General features: G+C 38.5%; 1 protein-coding gene across 1 annotated transcript in view; it reads left to right on the top strand.

The window, feature by feature from the left end:
• Positions 1–9,183: 9,183 nt before the first annotated feature.
• ADGRG2 (adhesion G protein-coupled receptor G2) overlaps positions 9,184–23,601 on the top strand; it is a 47,952-nt gene continuing 33,534 nt past the window's right edge. The window contains exons 1-2 of the mRNA XM_050909655.1: positions 9,184–9,301; positions 15,714–16,331. Of these exons, the coding sequence (XP_050765612.1) occupies positions 9,184–9,301; positions 15,714–16,331 (736 nt within the window). The remainder of the gene's footprint in view (positions 9,302–15,713; positions 16,332–23,601) is intronic.

Below are 23,601 nucleotides of genomic sequence, written 5' to 3'. Positions count from 1 at the left end.
AAAAAGAACAAGCACTCACAAATTAAGCACTGTGTATGTTCTCATTTATGGTGTTCCTTAACGGAATCATTGAAGAATTAAGGCCTAAGAGATCCATCAGTAGGTTTGCCAGAATTTGTCATGTTTGACAAGATGTGACACATTTAGAAATGGTAGTACTAGCAAGAAAATGAATAATGTGAGTATGCTGATTATGGAAACATTATTGTGCCCACGTAACAAAACCCGACATCTCTTTACTGATACTTTTAGTGTTTTAAATATTCTCTTAAAAATCCCTTTTATATTCTTTAGAGAAAAAATGACTGTGGCTCTCTGCCTGGATTTAATAGACATCTGGGCATGCCTGATTGTAAATCTTGCCAAATTCCACATTTAATTTCTGAGTTCCCAACCAGACCTTGAATATCTTTATTTCTTTTGCACCAAATTAATTGTGGACATAAGCTGAGTGAGTGGGTTTCTGATAATACTTGTTACTTCCTGGTTTGAAGTCTGGGGGACTTCGTTCCGTCACTACTTATTCATAGCATAGTCCAACTATTCATATAACTTTAATTAAAAAATGCTTTCTTTTTTTTCACCCTTATCTATGTTTCAGCAAGTCAGCATTGTGGTTCGGGTGGTTTATTTGTAAGAAGGCTAATCACTTTTTTAATAGAGGTGGTGATGGTGAAAGAAGCCATGTGGAGTGTAGTTTTACAAAGTAAATTTTCTGAGCTGATATGTTCGTGAGGGCTGCACACAGAAAGGGTGCTGGATTAAATAAATTATTCTGAAGTTGCTTTGAAGTCATCTACTCTCTTGTGTGATGACTTTCAAGTATTTAAGAATGATTGCTATTGACTAACTTGTTTCAGTTGTATTAGTCTAATGTGGGCTCCAGTTGGAACTTTGCCTCCCCTTCTTTCCCTAACAACTGATTATGGGGCTTGTCCTGGCAATGGTACGTCTCCTTTCCCCTGTGCTCCATAGACTTACATTGTACCCTAAGGAGGAGCAGTGCTAAAAGAGGCCCAGAACGCTGTTCTGGCATAACCCCGTTTCCTAGAATGTCTTAATAGAGGACCCCTAAATATTTACCTCATGTGAACACTGAGGTGCCAAACTGACTGTATTTCCTTAGGCTGTATAGGGTAGTGATGACATATTCCTAGTCAGAGTTGTAGTGGGATTCTGGAAGGTGCTTGCTTCAGTGCATCCATCTTTCAAAACTGATGAGCTTTATTTCTTTGGTACAAGCTATTAATTTTGGTCATTGGGCTGTTGATTAAAACAGTCTGAGAGATTGTTTAAAAGAAAAAAAAACAAACAAAAAACCTCCACCAAGTATTGTGCTTCTTAGCTTCCAGAGAAATTTTAACAGCTTCAAGTGCAAGATCCAAGAGACCTGTTAAGTCCACAAAGTGAAGCTTAGGATGAAATCATAATATAATTTCTTTTTTAGGGTGCTGCTGTTCAAGCCAAGAGAGCATGGAAAGGAGAGTGGGAAGGAAAGTGTAAACTGAGCAGAAACAACTATTTCTGCCCCCTGCCCCCCCCCCCCGCCCCCACAGTAAGATGAAATAAACTTTCAGGTCTCATTTTTGAAAAGTAGGAAAATTGAAAGCATGAGCTGAACAGTCTTCTTTCTGGCATGCCTGGCCTTCACTTGATTCCTTACAGCCTGCTTATATTTTTCACTGGTTTGAATGTTCCAGCTTTAGAAAAGTCTTTGTTCTTCCCTCTTTCTCTCTGCATCAAATTCAAGTCCTGTTACTGAATATAAAGGTTTTGCAAAACTCTGTCTACTTTTCTGTGCTTATATCTTTGTACACCGTTCCTCATCCCTTTTACATGGCTCAAGGTGCATATCTAGCATTTCTTTAATCTTTTTCTATGTGCCAACTTAAATGTAGTCTTTGTTGTACTTTCAGTCTTCTACTCTGCAGAACACTTCTTTTGTTATTTCCCCCCCATGGAACCTATATACCCCTATACCCCGAAGTATCATTAATGAAAATATAAACAACCTGCCTGTAGTTGAAGTAACCAGACTTGTGACAAACATAACTACTTTATTACATCTCTGCTTCTTATGCTTCATCAGTACTTTGTAAAATCTTTGAAGTGGAAACCTGCTCAGGCATTGTCACTGAAGGACCTTTTATTTTGCTCTAGAAGATTTAATAGAGTGTGTGGATAATACTGTTCTCTCGAGGGAATACACAAAGCAGAAGAGGATTTCCTGGATAGTGCAGAACTTTTATAAGAGCTAGAAAGAGGCCTCTTGCTCATCTCCCAGGTGGCTGCTGGATATGAGGAGGTGAAACATTGCCAAACTGGCTAAGAGGGAACAAAAACTTGCTTGAAATTGTCCCCTGTTCCATTTTTGCACTATATACAATGACACAAGTTACTGTAAGAGAGAATTAAGTACCAAAAGTGCTTTTTGGCACTGAGGTCTGTAATGGAGAGCCATCCAATAGCATATTACACTCACGAATCCACTTATAGAAACCTTAATGATTAAGCTTACACTTTTACATGAATCTAAGGGGAGATCTATGAGTTGAACTGAGGGCAGACCTTGGCTTGCACAGCTTGGTATTTGTAAAATAACAACAACAACAAAAAAATCTTTCCAATACCAGTATCCTGCAGCAGTTGAAAGACTAAGCAAAAGAATGGATTTCTTGGAGAGTTTTTCCTCCTGTTTATTTCTGTTAAGAACTGAACCAATGAGCTATGAGTTTTGCAGAAGACTGATATCTGTAACTAAAATGGCTTGTTGCTGTCTGTAAGCCATCTTATTAAAAAGTAAAACATTTAATATTTTTGAAAACAGTAAAGATTTATGTCGGGGGACATGTTTGGAAGGTCCTTGAACTGGCTCCACACATTACCATTGCAGTCTTAGAAAAAGCTGGTGTTCTACATAAACACCAGTCTACATAAAGTGACTGTGTAGAACACAGTATGCCTGTTTTTACAGCCTTTGATAAACATTGGAGAAAATTAATGAAAACCAAGCTATTATCAGACAGTAATAATCCTATTACTGTCTTCTGGAAAAACACATTAAAAAAACCCCCATGGAACAACATTTTTAAATCAATGGTGCTACTTCTGCTGTTAAGTCAGTGAATACTGTATGTGCCAAAATTCACAGTGACGTAAGACTTTCCAACATAAGCGTCCTCCCTATTACATCTAACTTGCTTCAGCCAAAATTTAAAAATAACATTAAAACTTTACTACATTTTGGTTCCAGTCTGGAAAATATAAGGGGTTGGTGGAAGGAGTCTACAGTCTTACGTTTCTGAAAGTAATTAAAGGCATCAAGAAGTTCTCGTACCTGGGCAGTATGATGTTTCTCTTGCGCTTTTCTGCCTTTTGTCACCTGGTATAGATTTGAATAATGGAGACTGTCACAGAGCAACAGCCAGAAGCTTACCATTCATTATTACCTTCCTCCTCAGCAGTAAATTCTATAAATTTGGGAAATATTTTTATTAAAAACTACAAAAGTAGACAGCATCAGCCCCAAAGACTATGGATGAAATAAGTGTGACTTGAACAAAACAGCATGAAGTGCAGCAGTAGACAGCATGGTTAGAAGTAAATGATTTATTGTTTCAGGTCATGACTTCCAACATAAGTTTCTGTTACCAACAGTTTATGCATTGGCAGTGAGAACCTGCTCTGGCTAAAACTTGGCATAAAAGAAATAATAGTTTTTTAAATTTTAAAGACTGTCAGTAAATAGATATATTCAACAGGAATTGTAAAATTTGAGTGTATTTGTCAAAAAGTGATTTAACAAAGTACACTACAGCACAGAACAGCTGTATTTACATTTTGCACTTTCCTTGGCTTTAAGCCTATTGAAAATATATCTGCTGTAATACAAGGGAAGCAGTGGCTTAAGGTAAGCCCTGTATCTCTTGATATGTCACCTGTGGGTGCACACTTGGAAAGCAGTCCAGATTTCTTACCCTGCACTTTGAGTGGAGCTGAACCATGCAGTCCCCCTTGAGGCTGGTCGCAGAGGCACAGACTACATCTCATCTGCCTTCCAGTTGTATTTGTAACACAAGCCCAGTTTCCTGGGGCTCCAAGTCCTTTCACTGTCAATACCTGTGACTGACTAGCTAGCTGAAGGGCTTTAAAAACATCAACTTCAAATAATGTTACTCATCTTTCAGAGGTACAAAGCTGGGCACAGCAGAGTAAACACGGTAAAAGCCTACAGGCCTTGGTTTTAACAGTTTTCTTTGCCTGCTCTTGTAAGTTGCTGTCAGCTTACTGACCTTCATCCCTCTATTCTGCCTGTCCTTCTGCAGAGGGCTCCCTGTCAGTGTTTGTCTTGGTCAGCCTGTTAGATTTCAGTAACTTCTCCTGCAGAAACTCTGTGCTCTTTAGGCAGGTAAAACTCCCATTGTGTTGAAGGACAATTCCATCAAAAAACTAGTACAATAGCATGACATAAGCTAATTAATACTAATGATAAGAATACAGACTCCTCTTTATACCATCTTCCTGTCTTTGTTTCCAGTAACCTCTTTAATTTCCAGAGAATGTGATATTAATGCAGAACTGCAACATGTATAACACAACATACAAAACAACCATCTGATTTTTCAAAGTATGTTTGTTCATTTGTTTTAAGAAAAGTTCTATCGATTCTAGTTTTGCTTTCAAATTAATGACATGGTATGAAATGTTGTGAAACCTGGGTACCAATGCCACAAGATTGTCATTGGTCAAAATAGAGCACTCTTCATGGAGAGCAAACAAGAGGGAACAGATTTATGCCTGAGCCCTTACTTTCTGTTTTCCGAATTTCCATTTTATTCACTGACCATAAAGAAAAGTAATTGATTGTATTCTCTTCTATTTCAGGCAGTAAGTTCTTTGTAAATAAAAGTGACTTACTTGTTATTTGAGAATAGTAAGTGAGAAAGTAAAGACAGCCACTTATATCTTTACCTGTAGTCTGTGCATAGAATTCTTTCCCACACTTGGGTGGCTCAGTAGTTGTGCCCAGTAGCTGTTGTACTTGATTAGATTTGCTTGATTTACAAGTGAAAATTTTTCATCCTACTGCAAAAACTATGCAGATTCATGCTGGGGTCTGTGAGTCATGCTGTATTCATCTATTATAACGAACAATAAAAACATTCATTTGAACAAATGAACAAAATGAATAACAAATGAAAAAAATTTCTTATGCCTAATTCTATAATGTCCACAACTATATATTTACAATTACGTTACTTTTCAGGATCATTATTAAGAGTAGAGCTTTAGAATTCCAATACAAAGCAGGGCTTAAATAAGTTTAAGAGAAACATAATGTCCAAATGTTTTGGAATGTATCGTGATCTTTATTTCAATAGATATGGTGAAATCGTATTTTACATCTTGCTTTTTCTTTAAAAAATCTAAAAAAACCTATCAAAGCAGCATCTAGTAGCATCTTTTTCTTTGGTAGTGTCTAAACAGCATTGTTGCAAAAAGAAACAAACACTAATGTTATTTTCCTAACTCTTCTAATTGTATATCTTATCCGGATATTGGAACAAATCTTGAGCTAGCATAAATGTCCACAGTCTTGCAAAAAGTCAATTGAGCTGTGACCATGTCAGGATTTCACTTTGTAAATTTACTCACTTTCCTGCTATCTGGATTTTATTGCTGTCCCTGGGACCATTAATCTACATTCATAGCTTTGAATAGCTTCAGAGTTCTTGATGTGACTGTATTCTGTCAACAAGAAGCTGTGCCTCTGTCCCCATTTGTCTTTGCCGGGCCCACCTCAGGAAGTGAGAACAATATAAAAAAAACCAGAGGGGATAAAAACCTAAATGTGCTGAAAGTATTTGTTACAGCCTTTCATTTAAACACTGGACAAATATTAGCAAAGCTCACTCTGGAAGGCCTGAGTTAGAGGAAGGTCTATTCAAACTCCTCAGGGCTACATAGCACTCAGGCAGAGCTGGAGTCAGAACCAGGAATGTCTTGGCTCCTGCCCTCAAATTTAGACTCTTGGAACGCAGTTGTTATTTCTGGTGGATGGGGCACTAACGTGATTGTCTAATGAGGTCTACCAGACCAAATAGAAGGCATGCTTGATGGTACAGGAGTAAACCTTTGTCCTAGTCAGCTCATTTCATGTGTATCTCTTTGCAGAACTGAGGCTTAAGGAGGAAACTAAATGCAGGGAATGTAGGAGCATTCTGAATCAATATTATATGTGATGCAGAGCAAGCAGTTTGCTTCAGTACTTACCAGCATTGATGGCTAAACTTGTGGGTGCCATTGAGTATTTTTGGGCTCCATCCCATTCCCATTTCAAGTCTTGATGTCTAGGTAGTAGAGGCAAGGGATGCTGGAATTTGTGTTTGATTTGTTGTCTAAATACATCACTATGGATAGATGGTTTACTGTACAAAAGAAGAGATTTCCCCATAAAATGGAGTAATAGATGTGCAGCTTGGTTTTGCTTGGAAGAGACCTAGTTTGAGACTAGAATGGTGTTGTGGTTTAACTCCAGCTGGCAACTAAGAACCACGCAGCTGCTCGCTCACTCCCCCCACCCAGTGGGATGGGGGAGAGAATTGAAAAAAACCCAACTCATGGGTTGAGATAAAGACAGTTTAATAGGACAGAAAGGAAGGAAAATAATGATAACGATAATAATAATAAAAAGACAATAATAATACTAAAAGAATTAGAATATACAAAACAAGTGATGCACAATGCAATTGGTCACCACTCGCCGACCGATGCCCAGTCAGTTCCCGAGCAGCGATCCGCCCCTCCTGGCCAACTCCCCCCAGTTTATATACTGGGCATGACGTCATATGGTATGGAATATCCCTTTGGCCAGTTCGGGTCAGCTGTCCTGGCTGTGTCCCCTCCCAGCTTCTTGTGCCCCTCCAGCCTTCTTGCTGGCTGAGCATGAGAAGCTGAAAAATCCTTGACTTAGTAGAAACAGTACTTAGCAACGACTAAAAACATCAGTGTGTTATCAACATTATTCTCATACTAAATCCAAAACACAGCACTATACCAGCTACTAGGAAGAAAATTAACTCTGTCTCAGCTGAAACCAGGACAAATGGGAAGCGTGAGTAAGCAAAGAAAGGAAGCACAGCTTTTGGATGGGCATCTCTTTTAACCCTAGTAAATTATATTGTAGCTGCACAATCCTTGAAGTTGTCAAATATATTTAAGCATGGCAGTTTTCACTATGAGGTTCTTAGGATAATTAATGTAATTCTGCTACTTGTTTGCTGACTGAACAACTTTATTAATACATGATTTTTAGGCATTCAAGAGAAGCAAGCTGAAGACAGGTTTGGACATGTTTCCTGTGACTCTTTAGAAAGCTAGCCCGCCTTTGACATTTCTTGCTTTTTTTTCTTGTTTTCGTTTCGTTTTGGTCTATTCCTGCATAGGATTGTGTGTATTAGCTATGTCCATTGTTTTAGCCTACCATTTATTTTCTCTCAGCTTTAGTATGCTTGATTTTTGTATTCCTTTTATCAATAGCCTTTCTTCCTGCTGGTTAACACCTGCAGCACCCATGCAGATGTCATTCATGATGTTGCCACAATTTGACTGTTATTTCCTTAGTGTATTTCAATTTTAAGTGTACCATCCAGAAGCTGCAAACTGGAAGCTGTATGTGTCATCATCCAGATTGGTCTGTTTCAATGCACTCAGTATGATCTTATTTTTCTGCTAGAAATATCACATACTGTGTACTTATTGAAAACGCTGTCTGGCAACAATGTTGCAGTGCTAATTTTTAAAAAGCCTTTGCTTTACGTTTTCTGTGTTACATTATTATATGTGTATAATTTATTTGCGTGTACATTTAATCAGTTTCCAAAATGTGAATTACCTAGCAACTTCACTGTTTCTCGGTTTATTCCTCTAGCACTGCTCTTGGAGAGTTCAGCCCATAGTAACCATTTTGTGCTAATAAATATTTACATTAATGGGAATGCTTGCGAAAAATACATTTTATCCCTAACCTTAACACGAATTTACAACTCCTGAAAGAGTTCACAATTTACAGTCCCTGAAAAGAAGGGAACCTATTGCAGCCTGATACAGCATGTACAAAAATGCAGTAAAGTTTGCAAGCAGTATGAGTGCTAACCAATACACTCACACATGCACCAAACTTGTGATGGCAAAGTTAAACTTCTGGTGTCATGCAGAATGCTCTGGTCTACCATAAAGCCAATACGTTAAAGATAAATTTTACTGCTTTGCATTTGTTTCAAGAATCAATTATAGAATCACTTGTAACTATGTATCTCTAAACCTTTTTATTTAAGAAATAATGCATGCAAAAAGCACATGAATGTTCCACTTAACATTTCTTTCAGCATGCAAAATATTCAGATGTACCTTTTTTGAAAAGATCTCTTCAAAAAAAGTGTATCATTTCATAGGACGTTATCTCTTACAGTAGGAGGCATGTTCTTTTTCCACCACCATGTCCTATTGCTCACATTAGGCAACCATCACTAGGAAGAAATGTGGACAAACCAGGTTTTCATGATACTCTCCATGAACTTGCTGCCCACAGTGACTTGTGGCATTTCTCATTTTTTTGCAGTAGCTTCTTGCCTTGAGAATGAGATGAGGATCGGGGATCGAACTCTTGGTTCTTCCTTAGGAGTTCACAATGTTGCTATTAAAATGTCAGATGATAGAACCTGTGGGCAGGGGACTGAAGAGATGCTTTCTATATACTTACTGAGATTAACAAAGCTTTTGGATAAGCTCTCCAAGCTTGCTCTCTGGCTGCTTTTGGTTGGGTTTTGTGTGTGTGTGTGTGTTTTTTGTTGTTGTTCGTTTGTTTGTTTTTCAAATGTTGAAAGCCGTATTTGTGCAAGGACTCATGGCCATGCTCTGATGTATTGGTGAGTCTTTGGAGAATTAGAGCTTGAGTGGTTTTTTTTTGGTTTTGGTTTTTTTCCTTTCAGCAAACAGCTCTTTCTTTCTCGGTGACTTGGCAATATACAGAGTATTTGTGCATTTCTGTATGATAGATACCCAATAGTATAACAAGGTTGAAAAGATTTACACTCTTGGGTTGGAAACATAATTTGTCATGATATCTGCACACCTGCACTTTTTCTAGTCACTGTGGTTTATTTATTTATTTTTTCTTCTAGAATGGTTGCCTGGGGAAAACAGCACTGCTGTGTTGGCAGAATACAGGACATTTTCTTGAGATTCAGGATTGTTCTAGCAGTCTTTTTACTTCATTTGTTCCTGGCTACAGCAAGTAAAGGTAAGACAGTTTTTTCCTGATTTATCTAGTGTTGATATTCCAAATAAATAGCATTAGTCTTGATGAATAGGACTTTTGAATATATTCAGAACAGGCAAGTTTCTGCCCTCTTAAAATCAAGAGGAAAAACTGCCATTAACAAGAAATGAAACAATTGGTGCTTAGCACTTTGGATGTACAAACCCTATGTTTACAGTGTTTTCATAAAAAATCATCAGTAGTAACTTCTTTTCAGCTATGGATGAGGAGAGAACGTAAACACAATATATAATAATAACACAAATTACTTTCTTGCTATTTTTTTGAACTGGAAGTGTTACTATTTTCAGAATGTGTTGTTAAATCTTTTACACTGCTCTTACACAAACACCACAAGATCCTTTGAGCTTCGCTCTACTTAGTGTATGTATGAGCATCAAACATCTCCTGCATTGCTCTTGGTTGTGGATCTGAATATAGCTAGGGAGAAGGTAGCCAAAACATGTAACAGAAATGATGTATTTGAATTCGACAGTCTATGATCTTTATATAACAGTAAATGAAAAATAAATTCATAAGGTTCTTGTACAAATTGGGTAACTGACATGGTGATGCTTTTGTATGAGGTACAGTAGAATCAGCAATTTGTTTTATTCACAGCTGTTCTGTAAGCTGGCAGATACAAGTCTGTCACTGCGCTGGACCTCAACTGATACAGATAACAGTGCTTGTCATTTGTAAAACTTCCTTATATCAATAGTGTGTAATACATTCAGCATGTTAGTAATGTGCATGGAATATTAAAAAATTAGAAGTGTTTTTTGCCATGTACTTAATGGCTAGTTTTAGAAACTGCTTCCTATGTCCTGGCATGTTATTTTACTCTAGAAGGTCAGTGTCTTGCAGTTCAAATGTACTTAGTAAGTATGCCTGCTTAATGACATTGTACTAGCAATGAACTTTCATAGGTTTACAGACTAAACTAATTCTGATTCTAATTCTCCAAATGTAGTAATTTTCATAAAATGAAGCTTTTATTGAGACAGAATTTGAGATTCAGGTGATAAAACTGTTACTAAGATGGTGAGGTTTTAACCTCATGTACTTTGAATAGTAAAAAGGACAGGGCTGCTCAGCAGATGGGCGGATGTCATACAAGAATTTTTCCAGGGAAAATTCAACTGCATCTAGAGTTCTGAGGAACCAAGCAAGGAGGGATTTCGTCTTTCACCTACATATCACTTGCAAGTGTCAGTAGTCCTTCAAGAAAAGCTAAACTGATGCAAGGGTTTATATCTGGTTCCACCTTTTTTTTTTTTTGTTTTTGTTTTTTAGGCTGTTAGCACTGTCAGCAGCATCTCTATTCAGTTCTCTCCTTATCTAAGGTGCCAAAGTATGTTTGTGTTCTCCAGGAAGTATGAAGAGAGAAGAATTGCCTGTGTTCTTTCTGATGTCTTCGACACTCTGGATAATGTGGCATAGTTTATCTCCAGATATCCAAATACAACTGTGAATGAAAAGGAGGAATGAAATTCATTTTGAGGAAATAGTTCTTAGCTTCAGATTTCCAAAACATTCAGCAGAATCAAGTGACCTACATGTAGAAAGTTTAGAGTTTTAAACTTTTTATAAAGAACAGTTATGAGCTCTAGGCGGAATACATTAGGATACAAGATTCTTGTGATGTCATTTTAATGAACTGTAGCAAGACAAATGTGTTACAGGTGGCAAACACTTGCATAGAAATTAATGACTATTGTTGTTCCTGGTAAAAAGCCAGATTGTGCAGACACATAAACTTGTGATTATTTTTATTCAAGAGAATACTCAACTATATTAATGCTCAACTATACTGATACAGTAGCTATTAGTAATATACGGAAAATAACACTGGTGCTTATGTAGTGAGAGGATCTGCTCCTGTATATCTAATTCTTACTACCTATGGTTGGCTATCTCTTGTAAAGATATCCGTTACGACTATCTGAAAATGTTTGGAAAAAGAGAGATTACATTTTTGGTTTACGTTTGTATTACCTTATCATTCTCAGAAAGTTTATTTTAAATGTTTGGAAGTATGTGCATATATTTCAGGATTTCTTTTAGGGCTTAAGAGAACACGCTTATTAAGTGGATGCTCTTAGTTTTAGCAAGGGTAAAAACCCAGTTCTTGCATCTATTAGAGATAAATATATTAAGAAGGAACAATTCACATTTCTGAAAGAGGTTACATGCCGGAATACAGCAAATGACATTGAAAAGTCAGCCCACAATTACTATTGCATGGAGTTTCCTTGACTCCAAATTGTGATTTTTGTTTATTTTTCTCACTCTGGAGATGTTTTGAACATTCTTTCTACTACGCTACCTTTTCTGTGCTGTGGTGATAAAGGTATGTTCAAGGCTAGTTTTCTGCATGTGATTTGTATTGTCTGGACCCAAAGGAACTAATTGTAAGCCAGGAATGCCACTGTCAGAGCACAGCCAGTTCCAGCTCCTCAGTTCTATGGTCAAGGGTGGGCTGCAGCCCACAAGTACCATTACGAGAGAAAATAAGTGATGATTAACAGAACTTCCAAAAGCTTTAAAGTAATGTCATCTCCTACTTACCTTGCATCCACTCACATATCAAACAGACTTAGCCAAGATGATGTTGATAATTAATTTCTAACTAATTTAACGCTGTACTGCGTGTGTTCCACTTGAAACAGTGAAGTGCATTTTCTGACTATGGTTATGATTTCCTTTGTGCTTTTTCAGCATTCTTTGGGCAGACAAACCATACACAATTTTCCAAGCCTTTCTTGTAACAATTCAGATAGTATTGGTATCTGTTCTCTTAACTTTGGCACTCCTTTTTGGCACCTTTTTTTTTTTGAACTGTTTAGAGCAAAGTGGGCCAGACTTTCCAGTTTCCAGAAGGGTAGACCTCTCTAAGTAAACTGTTTTGTTAGTTTAAATTAAATCATCAGGCCTTGCATACTGATCAAGAGCAGTCTTTTTGAACGATACAAAGCAGACTAGGAGAATCATCAGCAGGATTGATCTCATTTTGCGTCATTTCTGTTGGTTGCCTGCCTTAAGACTGTTTTCACCTGCAAGTTTATGTCCACTCTTGCTCCCTTGACAACTTCGTAGTGTTAACTTTCCTAAAGAATGTAACAGGATTTTGCAGCCCTTTAATTAACTCACTGTTGGCACATAAACACTGATATAATGCTTACCGTGAAATCAAGCCTCTCTCAGAATTTGTTCACTTTCAAAATCAAGTCTGCTGATGGTACCTCAAGTTTTGATTAACCTTTTTGCTCAGGAATGGACTTCCGATCTTCCAATCTTCAAGTTTTGAAGCTATGTCAGGAAACTTCCTTAACCGGTCACTTTGGCCATCTCTGCATGCTCAAGATTGCTTACAGGAATTTTGGAGGGTATATGAGTCATGCAGGTATACTTCTGACATATACTCTCTGAGGAACAGCAACTGCATCAAATCTTTCAAAACCTCCAGCATAATTCCTACTTAATAATGAAAGAAGAGTAATTATTTTTCTTAGGAGAGACTGTGTCACAAGTGTTGGCATATAAATGTGTGCCTAGCTTGCTGTTTCCTTTATAAAATCAGTTCCTTGTGATCTGTCCAAACTGGAAGGTAGCAGATCTATTTTAGTTGTAGTCATCCTTTTACTAAAACGGGTAGGTACATTTGAGTCTGTATCTAAAAATCTCCACTTCTGTGACACTTTCCCCTCCTGCCCAGTCTTCCTCACCCCAGCTTTTAAGTCATGTTTTAAAAACTAATTTTCTGTGCTGAACTGTTCTTAGCTGAGTATCCCAGATTTTGCTTTTAGGCTCTGACAAATGGCCAAACTGAATGAGTGCGTTAATGCTGTAGGGCTGGGCAGGGGGGAAGTAGTTCTACTGCTTGCTGTTGGGTCAAGTATGTTTTTCTTCTCCATTGCCGTAGAACCATGCTAAGTATTACCTCGCCATTCAAAATCCACTGTCTGCTAGTTAGGATTTTCACCTAATTCAGCCTGTACCCTGAGAGTTTTTTGTTCGGTCTATAGCCTTGTATGTCACTTTCATGATGTATGTTGAACTTCAAGAATGATTCAGGGTTGTCAAAGGTGTCTACAGGTTTCTGCTAATTAGCATCACAGAGGGAGTCTCAAAGCTATAGTATGCAGCAAGAATAGTTATCAATGACTTTCCGTGAAACTGGATTGATATATTTTGTGTTTTGAACTTTTTCTGGTAGCTTGTACCTATCAAGCTGCACTTGGAAGTTAGGAACTTCCTCCTGTTTTTCATTTGTTGCTATTGAAAAAGAAATTTGACAGCCCTGTGGTCAAGAGACAGAAAAGTTGAACACATTCCTGGTTCAGAATTGGCCTGATGAAAGCTGGTGCTCTGGTTGTTTGAGAAGATCACAGAAGAGCTGGCTGTGATCTTGACAGCTAACTAGGACTATGACTGTAACCTACCTTGGAAAAAAAAACCTGATCCAAGTGGCCTGGAAATTTGTCTTTTCACAGGGGAGCTAATGGAAAAGCTTTCTTCCTATATTGACCGATCTTTTCCTGCTATCCAACCCTGACCAATCATGATTCATCACGTACCCTCCATATCTGGAGGGTACATAAAAGCTCTGCATAAATTGATAAATAAATGCCGCCTTAAAGGTGTCAGTAATGTGTTCTCTTGCACTGGCTGAGCATCTACCAGGCTGTTTCATTTTTCTGTAGTTCCATTTCATGTCCCATAGTTTTTCTTAGTTTGGATTTATTTTGTTGCTGATGGGTGCACCATAAAGCAAGCAATTATGATAATGATTGTGCGATTGGAATGTGCATTTTTCCACAAAATAAGAGTGAGCTCCAAAGAGCTTACATCTACAAAAGCCTGTACTTTCCTGTAGTGGGACAATGGAGGAAATGAGGCACCTACAAGAACTTAACAGTTATGATCAAGTTCCAGTGTTTGGGGCATTCCCTGGTACTACTTGTTTTACCAGCATTGAGAGAGCCTGACACCTTGTTTTCATCAGTAAATTTACTGTTAGCACCTAAAATTCTATTTACTGTCACAGTTGAACTCCGGGTTGCCACCATCTCAATGCCTCAGTAGATTTGAGATTCACAGACCAGATGTCTCTGCAAGTAAATGTCCTGGTAGAGAACAGAGAATGGGGACTGGATGGGATTACATTTAAAATAAACCAGTGGCTCCAAAACACATTTCCTGAAAGTTACCTAAACTTGTTCTCTTCTAGAATATGGCTGTTTTCTACCTTTCTTGCTGAAACTCTGCCAGTATGCAGCAGAGGATTTAAGAATCTCAGGGTTGGAAAAAAATGGCATGGAGAAGCATGATCTTGTTCAGAGGAGGAGGATGCAGGGCTGGGACATGAGAAGGCAGTAAGGGCTATCGTGCCTTCTTCTAGCTCTGTTTCTATATTTTATCCAGTATCTATTAAATGCAAAATACCTGTGTAGTCCTGGGAATAGGAACCAGGACCTGTGCTTCTCTTTTTGCCTCCCCCTTGTCATTTGAGTGCTGCCTTAGAGAGCTACATGGTGTTGTGGTTTAACCCCAGCCAGCAACTAAGCACCATGCAGCCACTTCCCCCGCCCCCCTCCCAGTGGGATGGGGAGGAGGATCGGGGAAAAAAAAGTAAAACTCGTGGGTTGAGATAAGAGCAGTTTAATAACTAAAGTAAAATAAAATATAATACTAACTAATAATAATAAAAATATAATAATAATAGTAATGAAAAGGAATACAACAAAAAAAAAGAGAGAAATAAAACCCAAGAAAAGGCAAGTGATGCACAATGCAGTTGCTCACCACCCGCTGACCGATGCCCGAGCAGCAATCCGCCCCTCCTGGCCAACTCCCCCCCATTTATATACTGAGCATGACGTTCTATGGTATGGAATATCCCTTTGGCTAGTTCGAGTCAGCTGTCCTGGCTGTGTCCCCTCCCATCTTCTTGTGCACCTGCTTGCTGGCAGAGCATGGGAAACTGAAAAGCCCTTAACTAGTATAAACACTACTTAGCAACAACTAAAACATCAGTGTGTTATCAACATTATTCTCACACTAAATCCAAAACCCAGCACTGTATCAGCTACTAAGAAGAAAATTAACACTATCCCATCCGAAACCAGGACACATCGTCATCCTTCGTCTTGTGCATGAGTTTTACTTCAAAGCTTTCATGAGTAGCTAGGATTTATTGACTGCCTCCAAATTTGCCGCTCTCCCACCACAAAAAAAGCAAAAGAAAAGGGTACAAGGTTGTTTCTTAATGTGTTGTTTTGAAAACTCCTAGGTAAATGCCTAGGAACAGTACTACATGGAAGAATAACATTCATATATAAGAGTCTTTTAAAAATGAAATAATTTTACAAATCACCTTTTCTTTATTTAGATCAGGAGGATTTCCTAGGACAATATAAAGCCGTCTTTAAGACCACATGCGAAGATCCTTGGATTATGTCGCCAAGAATTTCTCTGCGTCCCTTGAAAGAATTCATTGTCTGTGTGCACCTCAAGCTATATTCCTCAAATAGTCCCTGGACAGCATATGTATACAATCAAGAAACACCTCACACCAATCTCTCTGCAAATAAGTATGATCTTGGACTTACAGGAGATCATGGTAAATTGAGGATATGGTTGTTTGGAAATCAAATTAATACAACAGCAGGACTTCAGGATAACACTTGGAACCAAATATGTATCCAGTGGAAAAGTGAAGATGACGAGATGAAGGTATTCATAAATGGAACAAAAAAACTAAACAAAAAACTAATTGGGAAAGTTAATTTCCCTGGAAAAGGGCAGTTCTTACTTGGCTGTTCAAAGCTGCCAGGTACAGCTGTGTCACCTAACATGGGTATGACTGGGGAGCTGTACATGTTCAGAATGTGGGATAAAGCAAATATAAAGCAATCTCTGGACTGTGAAGATAGTGGTGTTATACGCTGGAGAAAGGAGGATTGGGTCTATAATAAGACAGTAGAAGAGGATAACTCTTTGCCATGTGGTAAGTACCATTGCACCCCTGTTCTTAAAATAGTATTTTTGTCAAAAGTTGATCTGAACGTGTCGAATATTTCTCTTCCAGATTTTATGAAGTCTTTGGCTGTTAGTAATTTCTAGATAAATGCTTCATGAGATCATGTGAGGATCTGAAGCTTTTGCCAGCTTTTATCCAAATATAAAAAGCATAGCAGCAGTCCTTGAAAGCCTTTCAACTTGCTTCAACTTTTGTGTCTGTCTACTGTCCATGTACTGGTAATGAGAGCAGGATGCATCCAACCAAAACTCCTTGGAGTATTACGGCTTTCTATCAATGTAATCTTAAAGTAATTAATTTACACACCTTCTGTCCAGGGAATAAATATAGAGGAAAGCATTGCTGGTCCTCATTCTGCACATTCACTGGGCCAGAACTTCAACTAGTGCAACTTTTCACTGCTTCACTGGCACATGACACCATCTTTAGCTGGTATGGTCTACATCTGTAAAGATTACTGGAGGCTCTGATTTCTTCTTGTTTCTGTATCAGTAATGTCTTCCTTTATTAAAATGGCCAAATGGTTTCTCACACATTTCTCAAAATTCCTCTCTGCCCTGAAAAAGAACCATAAAAAGCTTTAAACCAAACCAAAACAAGATTTTATTTTCAGAGAAATTGAGTTAAAGCAAGAGAATAATTGTTTTTCTAGCTTTTGCTGTCATATCTGTTGACAAGAAAGACAAACTTGAATCAAGCTTGGGTGGGATCCAGTTTATCAACCATAGTAAATGGTATTACCCTGTAAGACCTTCAGAGATTTTAAGGTGACTAGCTCAATTGGTTCCTAAAATTCTTGTATAGCATAGGTGCTTCAGTTAAACTGTGGCACCAATCTTAGTCTTCATCACCTTGCTCCTTAAAAACTGTACCTGTCTATTTTGTGCAGACTAAAAAATATATTTTAGCTATGTAATGTTATAATCACTGCCTGACTGGGTAGATTAAAAGTGTCTTAGTAAGGGCATTAAAATAAGGTGACTGGATTTCTTTTTCTGGGAGAGAAAGAAATCTGTCCGACAAACCAGGACTCATGGAGAATGCCTCTAACACTAGGTCATAATGAATGAAATGCCTCTGCTGGCCTGATGCTGTGGTTGGGAGCACATCTTCTCTGTTGGGTTGTGTGATTTGGGAGACGAGCTGAAGAAAGGATGTCTTTCTTTTGCTCATGTGTGACTGTGTTTGAAGGAACACAGTCCTAGGGCTGAAAGGGGGAACATTCTGGCTACCAGACAAAAGTTTTGTACAAAGAGTCTGAGAGAGATCTGTCTGGATAGTGGGATGAATCCTGGTCAGAGTGGAGCATCTGATTATCTTTCACTGAGGCACAGAAAGGACAACCTTCTTGTTTTCAGTTCCAGCACTTTCTGCCCTGAATATAGAGCATCCCTGAGCATCACAGGGCAGCTTGGTTAGGCAATGCCCAACTCCAGCCCCAACTGATTAATGATTTTAGAATTAGTGATTTAGGGGCTTGTGGAATCCTTTGTCTAACTGCAGGAGCTCTCTAGTGAGTGTGTAAGATGCATGGTTTCCAAAGCTCTGTTACTTAGCCAAATTGAACTTTAATTATGCTGACAGAGGTTTGTTTCAGTACAGAGGCCACCTCTACTGCCAAATGTAAGTTATCTCCTCTAGATAACTTGGAAGAGTAACAGCTTTTCGAAGAAAAGTTCACTGTATTTTTTTTAACAGTTTATTTGCCTGTTTTCAGGAATAGATGCATTTTAGCTGATTGCCCTCCCTCCAAGTCAGCCTGTGAAAGGCATATATTTAGCAAATATCAGTCCAACAATTAAACAAAAGAAAGCATTGACAGCTTATAATAGTCAGTGTCAGGCAATTTTAATTGATGGTGCTACTAGTCTTACAATCTGATTTCTTTCTGTAAGTTCCTCTGTACACCTGTGTAAAAATGATCTGATTTTTGGGGCTTCTCTGTTTGTGTTAAAACAGAAGGACTTTGAGTAGTAAGTCTTGAGAAAGATCTGATTTTACATCCGCAAAGAACATAATTGGCAAAGAGCTAAAGCTTGGGAAAGGGCTATGCCTCCTGTGTAGGCACAAAAGGTAAAAAGGAAGTGGTTCATTACAGTCATAATTGTGCCGGAGGACAAGTTTCAGAATTTTTTTTATGACCTGGTTGGCATTTTGTGCATACATAAAACAACAATTAGTAAAATGTTCAAAGGTTACCATGATTTCTGTGATTTCTCCTTTGCTTAACCACTCAAAATCTTTCTGCAGTGTAAACCATTATCTAATTGGTGTCTCATAGGCAGTGATGTACTCCTTTAGTAAGTCTAGATTGACTTGATGTCACATTATTAGCTTATGTTTCCTTACCTCCTTTTCCCGCCTTTCTTTTTGTTGACTCTTCAGATTCTTTTTCTTTTGGTTTTATTATTTATTTTTATAATAATTTTTCAGATTACCAAAAAAGTATTTAGTTTTTTCTTAACCATGTAAGGTCTAATAAGGACCAGAATCTCGATTCTGGTAAGATTTACACACATGCTTAGCACTTAAAAGCATGCTCAACTTTAACCAAGTAGTTCGCTCCCCAGAAGTGAATGGGATTACCTTTGCAGTAGCTACGTATCTTATGCATCTGAAGATTTGCAAGAAAGGACATATCTGACTGCTTCCCGGTTTGTGATGAGGGCTGATCACATTTCTTGGACTAATGGAACTTAGCAATAGCAAACTTTTAGATCTGAGTTAAAGATGCAACTCTTGCTTATTCCAGTCCCACAGTCTTCTGGTTCACCTCTGCTTGGTGTAGCCTTTGCATGCTGAGCAGGTGTAAATACTGCAGGTAGGGCCAAAGAGGGAAGGAGGCCCCACACATTGTGCGTCACTAAGTTTCCACTTACATTCCTCAGGTTCCTTTGATAATTCCACTTTTGCTGAGAATGAGAAGTAGCATAACAGCTGTGATATGGAGAAAGAGTGCCACAGATTGAATGTATCTCACTTTAAAGATCGTCTGCTGGTATTTAAAAATATGTAAGTGAAGAAAGATGTGCTCGCTGTTCCAAATGCCAACTTTGGAAAATTTCTTTATCTTGTTCCTTGATGAATGATTCCTATTTAGCTACATACTTTAATGTGGACAATATGAATGATATCACTGTCGTCTCTGCATAATCCAAGAAAAAAGTGCACTAAGTAATATAAAGCTCTGGGTGATTTAAGAGAATACAAAACCATAAGAAAATAGGTGAGTTTAAAATGCTAAATGCTTGAAAAGAAATTTTAGTCATCTGTGAGCACCAGCTCTTCAGTTGTCATTTTTAGATGGGATATTTGCAAGTTGCCTTTAATAATAACTTCACAACTGGAAGAAATGTACTGTTTAAACATTAATCATTTCAGTTACACATTAAACAGTAACATTCTTAATCCAAATATAAATATCCAGACTGTTACACTGTGCGTTTATGCAAGGAGCACAGAAATGACGGGATATCTTTTACAATTTTCAATGAATAAATAAAATAGATGATTTATGGCATAACTGTAAATAGTATCACTGACAGTAAAGCACTGTCATCTCATTTGTGGTATCAGTGCCCTAACTTTTAGCAGGAGTCTAGTGCCTGTTGCTTTTGGTTGCATTTTTTTGCATAAATACAATTCAGTGTTTATATTGTGGCATTTTAGATTTTTCTAAACTGTCCTGTCCAACCTTCAGGATTAAGGTGTTGCCCCCTCTTTTCCATGTATCCTTTTCACTCCCAGTATTGCTGAGCCTGCTACTGGTGTTGCTGGAGGAGGTTTCCAGGCTTGTGGGAACAAAGCATTTTAATGCTGATGGGAGAAATGGAAAGGGACTGGTGCCCTGTGTGACTATTTTGCCTTTGCCTGCTCAAGGAAGAGGAAAACTTCAGTGTGCGCTGTTGTTCTAGTTTGCAGGTGCGGGCAATAGGAGGTATGATTTAGGCTCATGTAATCCCTTTTAAAGATTTCCTGAGCTGTGTGCACTTCTGATGACAGGATCAGCTTTCCTGGAGGGGAGGGTGGAGTTCCAAGGCTTTACCTCCTCAGGCAGAAGGTGGAAATGTAGCTGCCGCTCATCCAGTCATTCAGTCTGCATCGCAGTCTGTTGGGTACCAAACTTTGGGCCATACTGTTATGTTTACTGAGCGGATCATGAAAGCTGGAGATGAAAAAATAAATTATTTGCCCCAATACCATTTTCTTTCTAAAACTGTCACGGCAGAATACTACAGAAACCTCTAGAAGCTCTTAAAGGAAGTAAATGTGACAGGGAAAAAAATACCTAACTCTGGAGTGCCTATTTGATGAGTCATGTACCACTCTACTTTGTACCTATTAACAGAATGCATGTTTGACCTTCCCTTTCTTTGCTCGCGTTGCCTCCCTCTTCTGTGATATCAAAGTAAGTACCCAGAGAAGAGGTGATTTGATTGACCTCAGTATCTAATGTACAGCTTTATACAAACAGAACTTTATACAAACAGATAAAACCTGTATTTATAACCTAATTTCCTAAAAACCTGTGTAACATCAAAGCTGAGTTAAAAATATTGCACCTAAATTTTCTGTTAAGGATACTAAAATGAGCTGGCTAAAGTGACAGAGCCTGATGTGAACAAGCACTTTCATCGTTTTCTTACATTTGCTTCTGTCCAATAGCCAGTGATAATTCATCCTTTCTTCCATGGTGCCACCGCTAAGAGTCAGAGCAGACATGAGGTGTCATGGGAGGCAGCAAAACATAAAATTAAGATTGCACTTAGTTTTATCCTATAAACTTACACAATGTGCCTCAAAATCTAACTTACATAAAAAGTCGATATGGGCTAACGTCTACAGTGGAACAATTGGGGAGGATTTTTACATGTTACTGTTATTAATGCCTTGTGTGACAGGGTGGTTCATTTTGGCAGAATGTTTATCTAGCTGAAAGGTTTATCAAGTGTTAAAGGGACCCAATCTTTTAATAGAAAATATGGATTTAATTTGGATATGAGAATTGAATGTCATATTTTTGGTGCCTATTTCTGTAAATAGATGGAATTTAGAACAGTATCATTTTGAAATTTTGCTGTTTGGGCTACTCAGTTTTGTTCATGAGCAAGTCCTGTGAAATGTATTAGTGCCAGGCATTTTCATATGGTTGTATCCTAGTAACACTGAATACAAATGGACAGTATTGCTGCACAGTACTGGCAACTGATGTAGTACATACTGATAACTGTTGCCTGTGAGAATGTTTGGAAGAGAATTTGTATAGACTTAAAAATGCAGTGTGGAATCGACTTTTCGATGTAAAATGGTTTTAATTTTTTTTTTTTTAAAGCCAGAAAGTGATATTATGTATCTATTTGGAATGAAAACTTCCACTTTGGCATTTCTGATGGGAATTTTTAATGCAAATCAATTCCCCTGCCTCAATCAGTTGAATTTTTGGTGAAAAAACTGTCAGCAGTAAGTTTGCTATCACATCTTACTTAGAAAATCTAGTTTTTATTAATTTCCTGGTATTTTTGTGTGTATTTGTAAGTCAAAACTGATCTTATCAGCAATACACAGTCGTGGTTATCTAATGCCATTCTGTGCTGTCAGCCAAGTACTGCAGCATGGGGAGACCATATTATAGAGCCACCAAGGTGTCCCTTGGGATTCTTCCATTCGGATTCTGCTGTTGATCTATTTGTGAGAGCTGACATGGTCGAGGGTACCTTTAGTTTGAAAGAACAGTCCTGGGTGATAATACAAACTGTTCTCATTTTTGGCATGTTTTTCAATTAATAGGAGTAAAATTTTAGGCACTTTATTTCATAAACCTGTCATCTAGGCCCCAGAACATACAAGTCCATAAATGTATGTTTTTCTGCCAGTAATGTTGTCTGTGCTTCTACAGATTGCCAGGGATGTTGCTGCTCCTTAAGTGTTCAGTGTCGATTTCGTGTCTGGGCCTGACTAGAAAGCAACTGCCCCTTGCATTCTCTCACCATGTTTCCTGAGAGACAGAGGCCAGCAGGCACGACCCTTCTCGCTGTACCATCCCCTGCCCCCCGACACCGCACAGACTGCGCAGGGTGGGTGTCCATGTGGAGGCTCTAGTTCACTACAGTTCAGACTCTTTTTCTCCCTCTCCTAAGACAGCACTCTATTGCCGTCTCAGGCTTGCTCAAAGGATGCTTTCTGCAAAAGTTTAAAGGCAATCATGAAGTGTTAGGTAAAACAACATTGGTCAGCAGCAACACTGTTCCCCTGAGATAGGGGAGCAAGCAGCAGCTGCCAGTAATTTAGTTCTTGCACGATGTTGTTATCTGCAGCCAGGTTCTAGCTGCTTCTCACTTCTCCACCCTGGAAAAACTGAACTGCTTGTGGCAGAGTGGGTTGTCTGAAGACAGGTGAATCAGAAAGGGTGTTGCCTTTCCAAAAATTTTAAGAAAGGGTGTACTGATCATAAGTTAGATTGGAGGTAGGGAGAAGAAAAGGATGTTTTTCATTCTTCCAGTTTGAAATATAACATTGTACACTGTTCATGCTTTAAGGGCTTTTCCTGTATCCTGTATCTAAGTTATTGAACAAAAGGCAGGCTATGAGTGACAGTGCCTTTGGTGCAGGGACCAGAACCATCCATCCCATCTTGATCACTGTGTTAAAAAGCCTCCTTCTCCCTTTCTTTCCCTTTGACTGAATTGATTTTTGAATTCTGCTTTGCTTGGTGGAACAGCTTCAGCAGGACATGTGGAGACCATCCCATCGTAAAAGAGCCAGTAGACTGATAGTTAAGATCTGTCATGCTAAGGAATGCTGTAAGCCCAAGCCTATTTTGTAGACAGGGCCAGGCACTGGTCTCTCTCAGAGCTACATCAGTTTGTGGGCCTAGCCTTAGGTACTGTTATTAATGGATTGAGTCTCCTACCAGACTGGAGCTGCTAACGTTACACTGGTTCCTATTGTCATACAAAGTCATTATGGGAAATGAAGATTGTCACAATGCAAATACTGGTTCCCAGGTAAGCTTTTTGCAGCTGCGGTATGGAGCAATGGCAAGAGTTGCTAAACAGGTTTCATACCAGTGAACAGATTCTTCTGCCTACACGGATGGGATTCTCAAGTCTTGGGTTAGCTAGCTATTTGTGTTGGAACAGTACAAAGTGGTATGAAGACAGTAAGGGACTTGCTGCTTTTGTTTCTAATGATGCATGTTAGTAACAGAAACTGGTGCATATCTCATTTAATGGAGTTG

This window comes from Gymnogyps californianus, chromosome 1 (genome assembly GCF_018139145.2).
Source record: "Gymnogyps californianus isolate 813 chromosome 1, ASM1813914v2, whole genome shotgun sequence".
Lineage (NCBI taxonomy): Eukaryota > Metazoa > Chordata > Aves > Accipitriformes > Cathartidae > Gymnogyps > Gymnogyps californianus.
The sequence above is the reverse complement of the archived record's forward strand: the minus strand, read 5'-3'. Positions and strand labels throughout refer to the sequence as shown.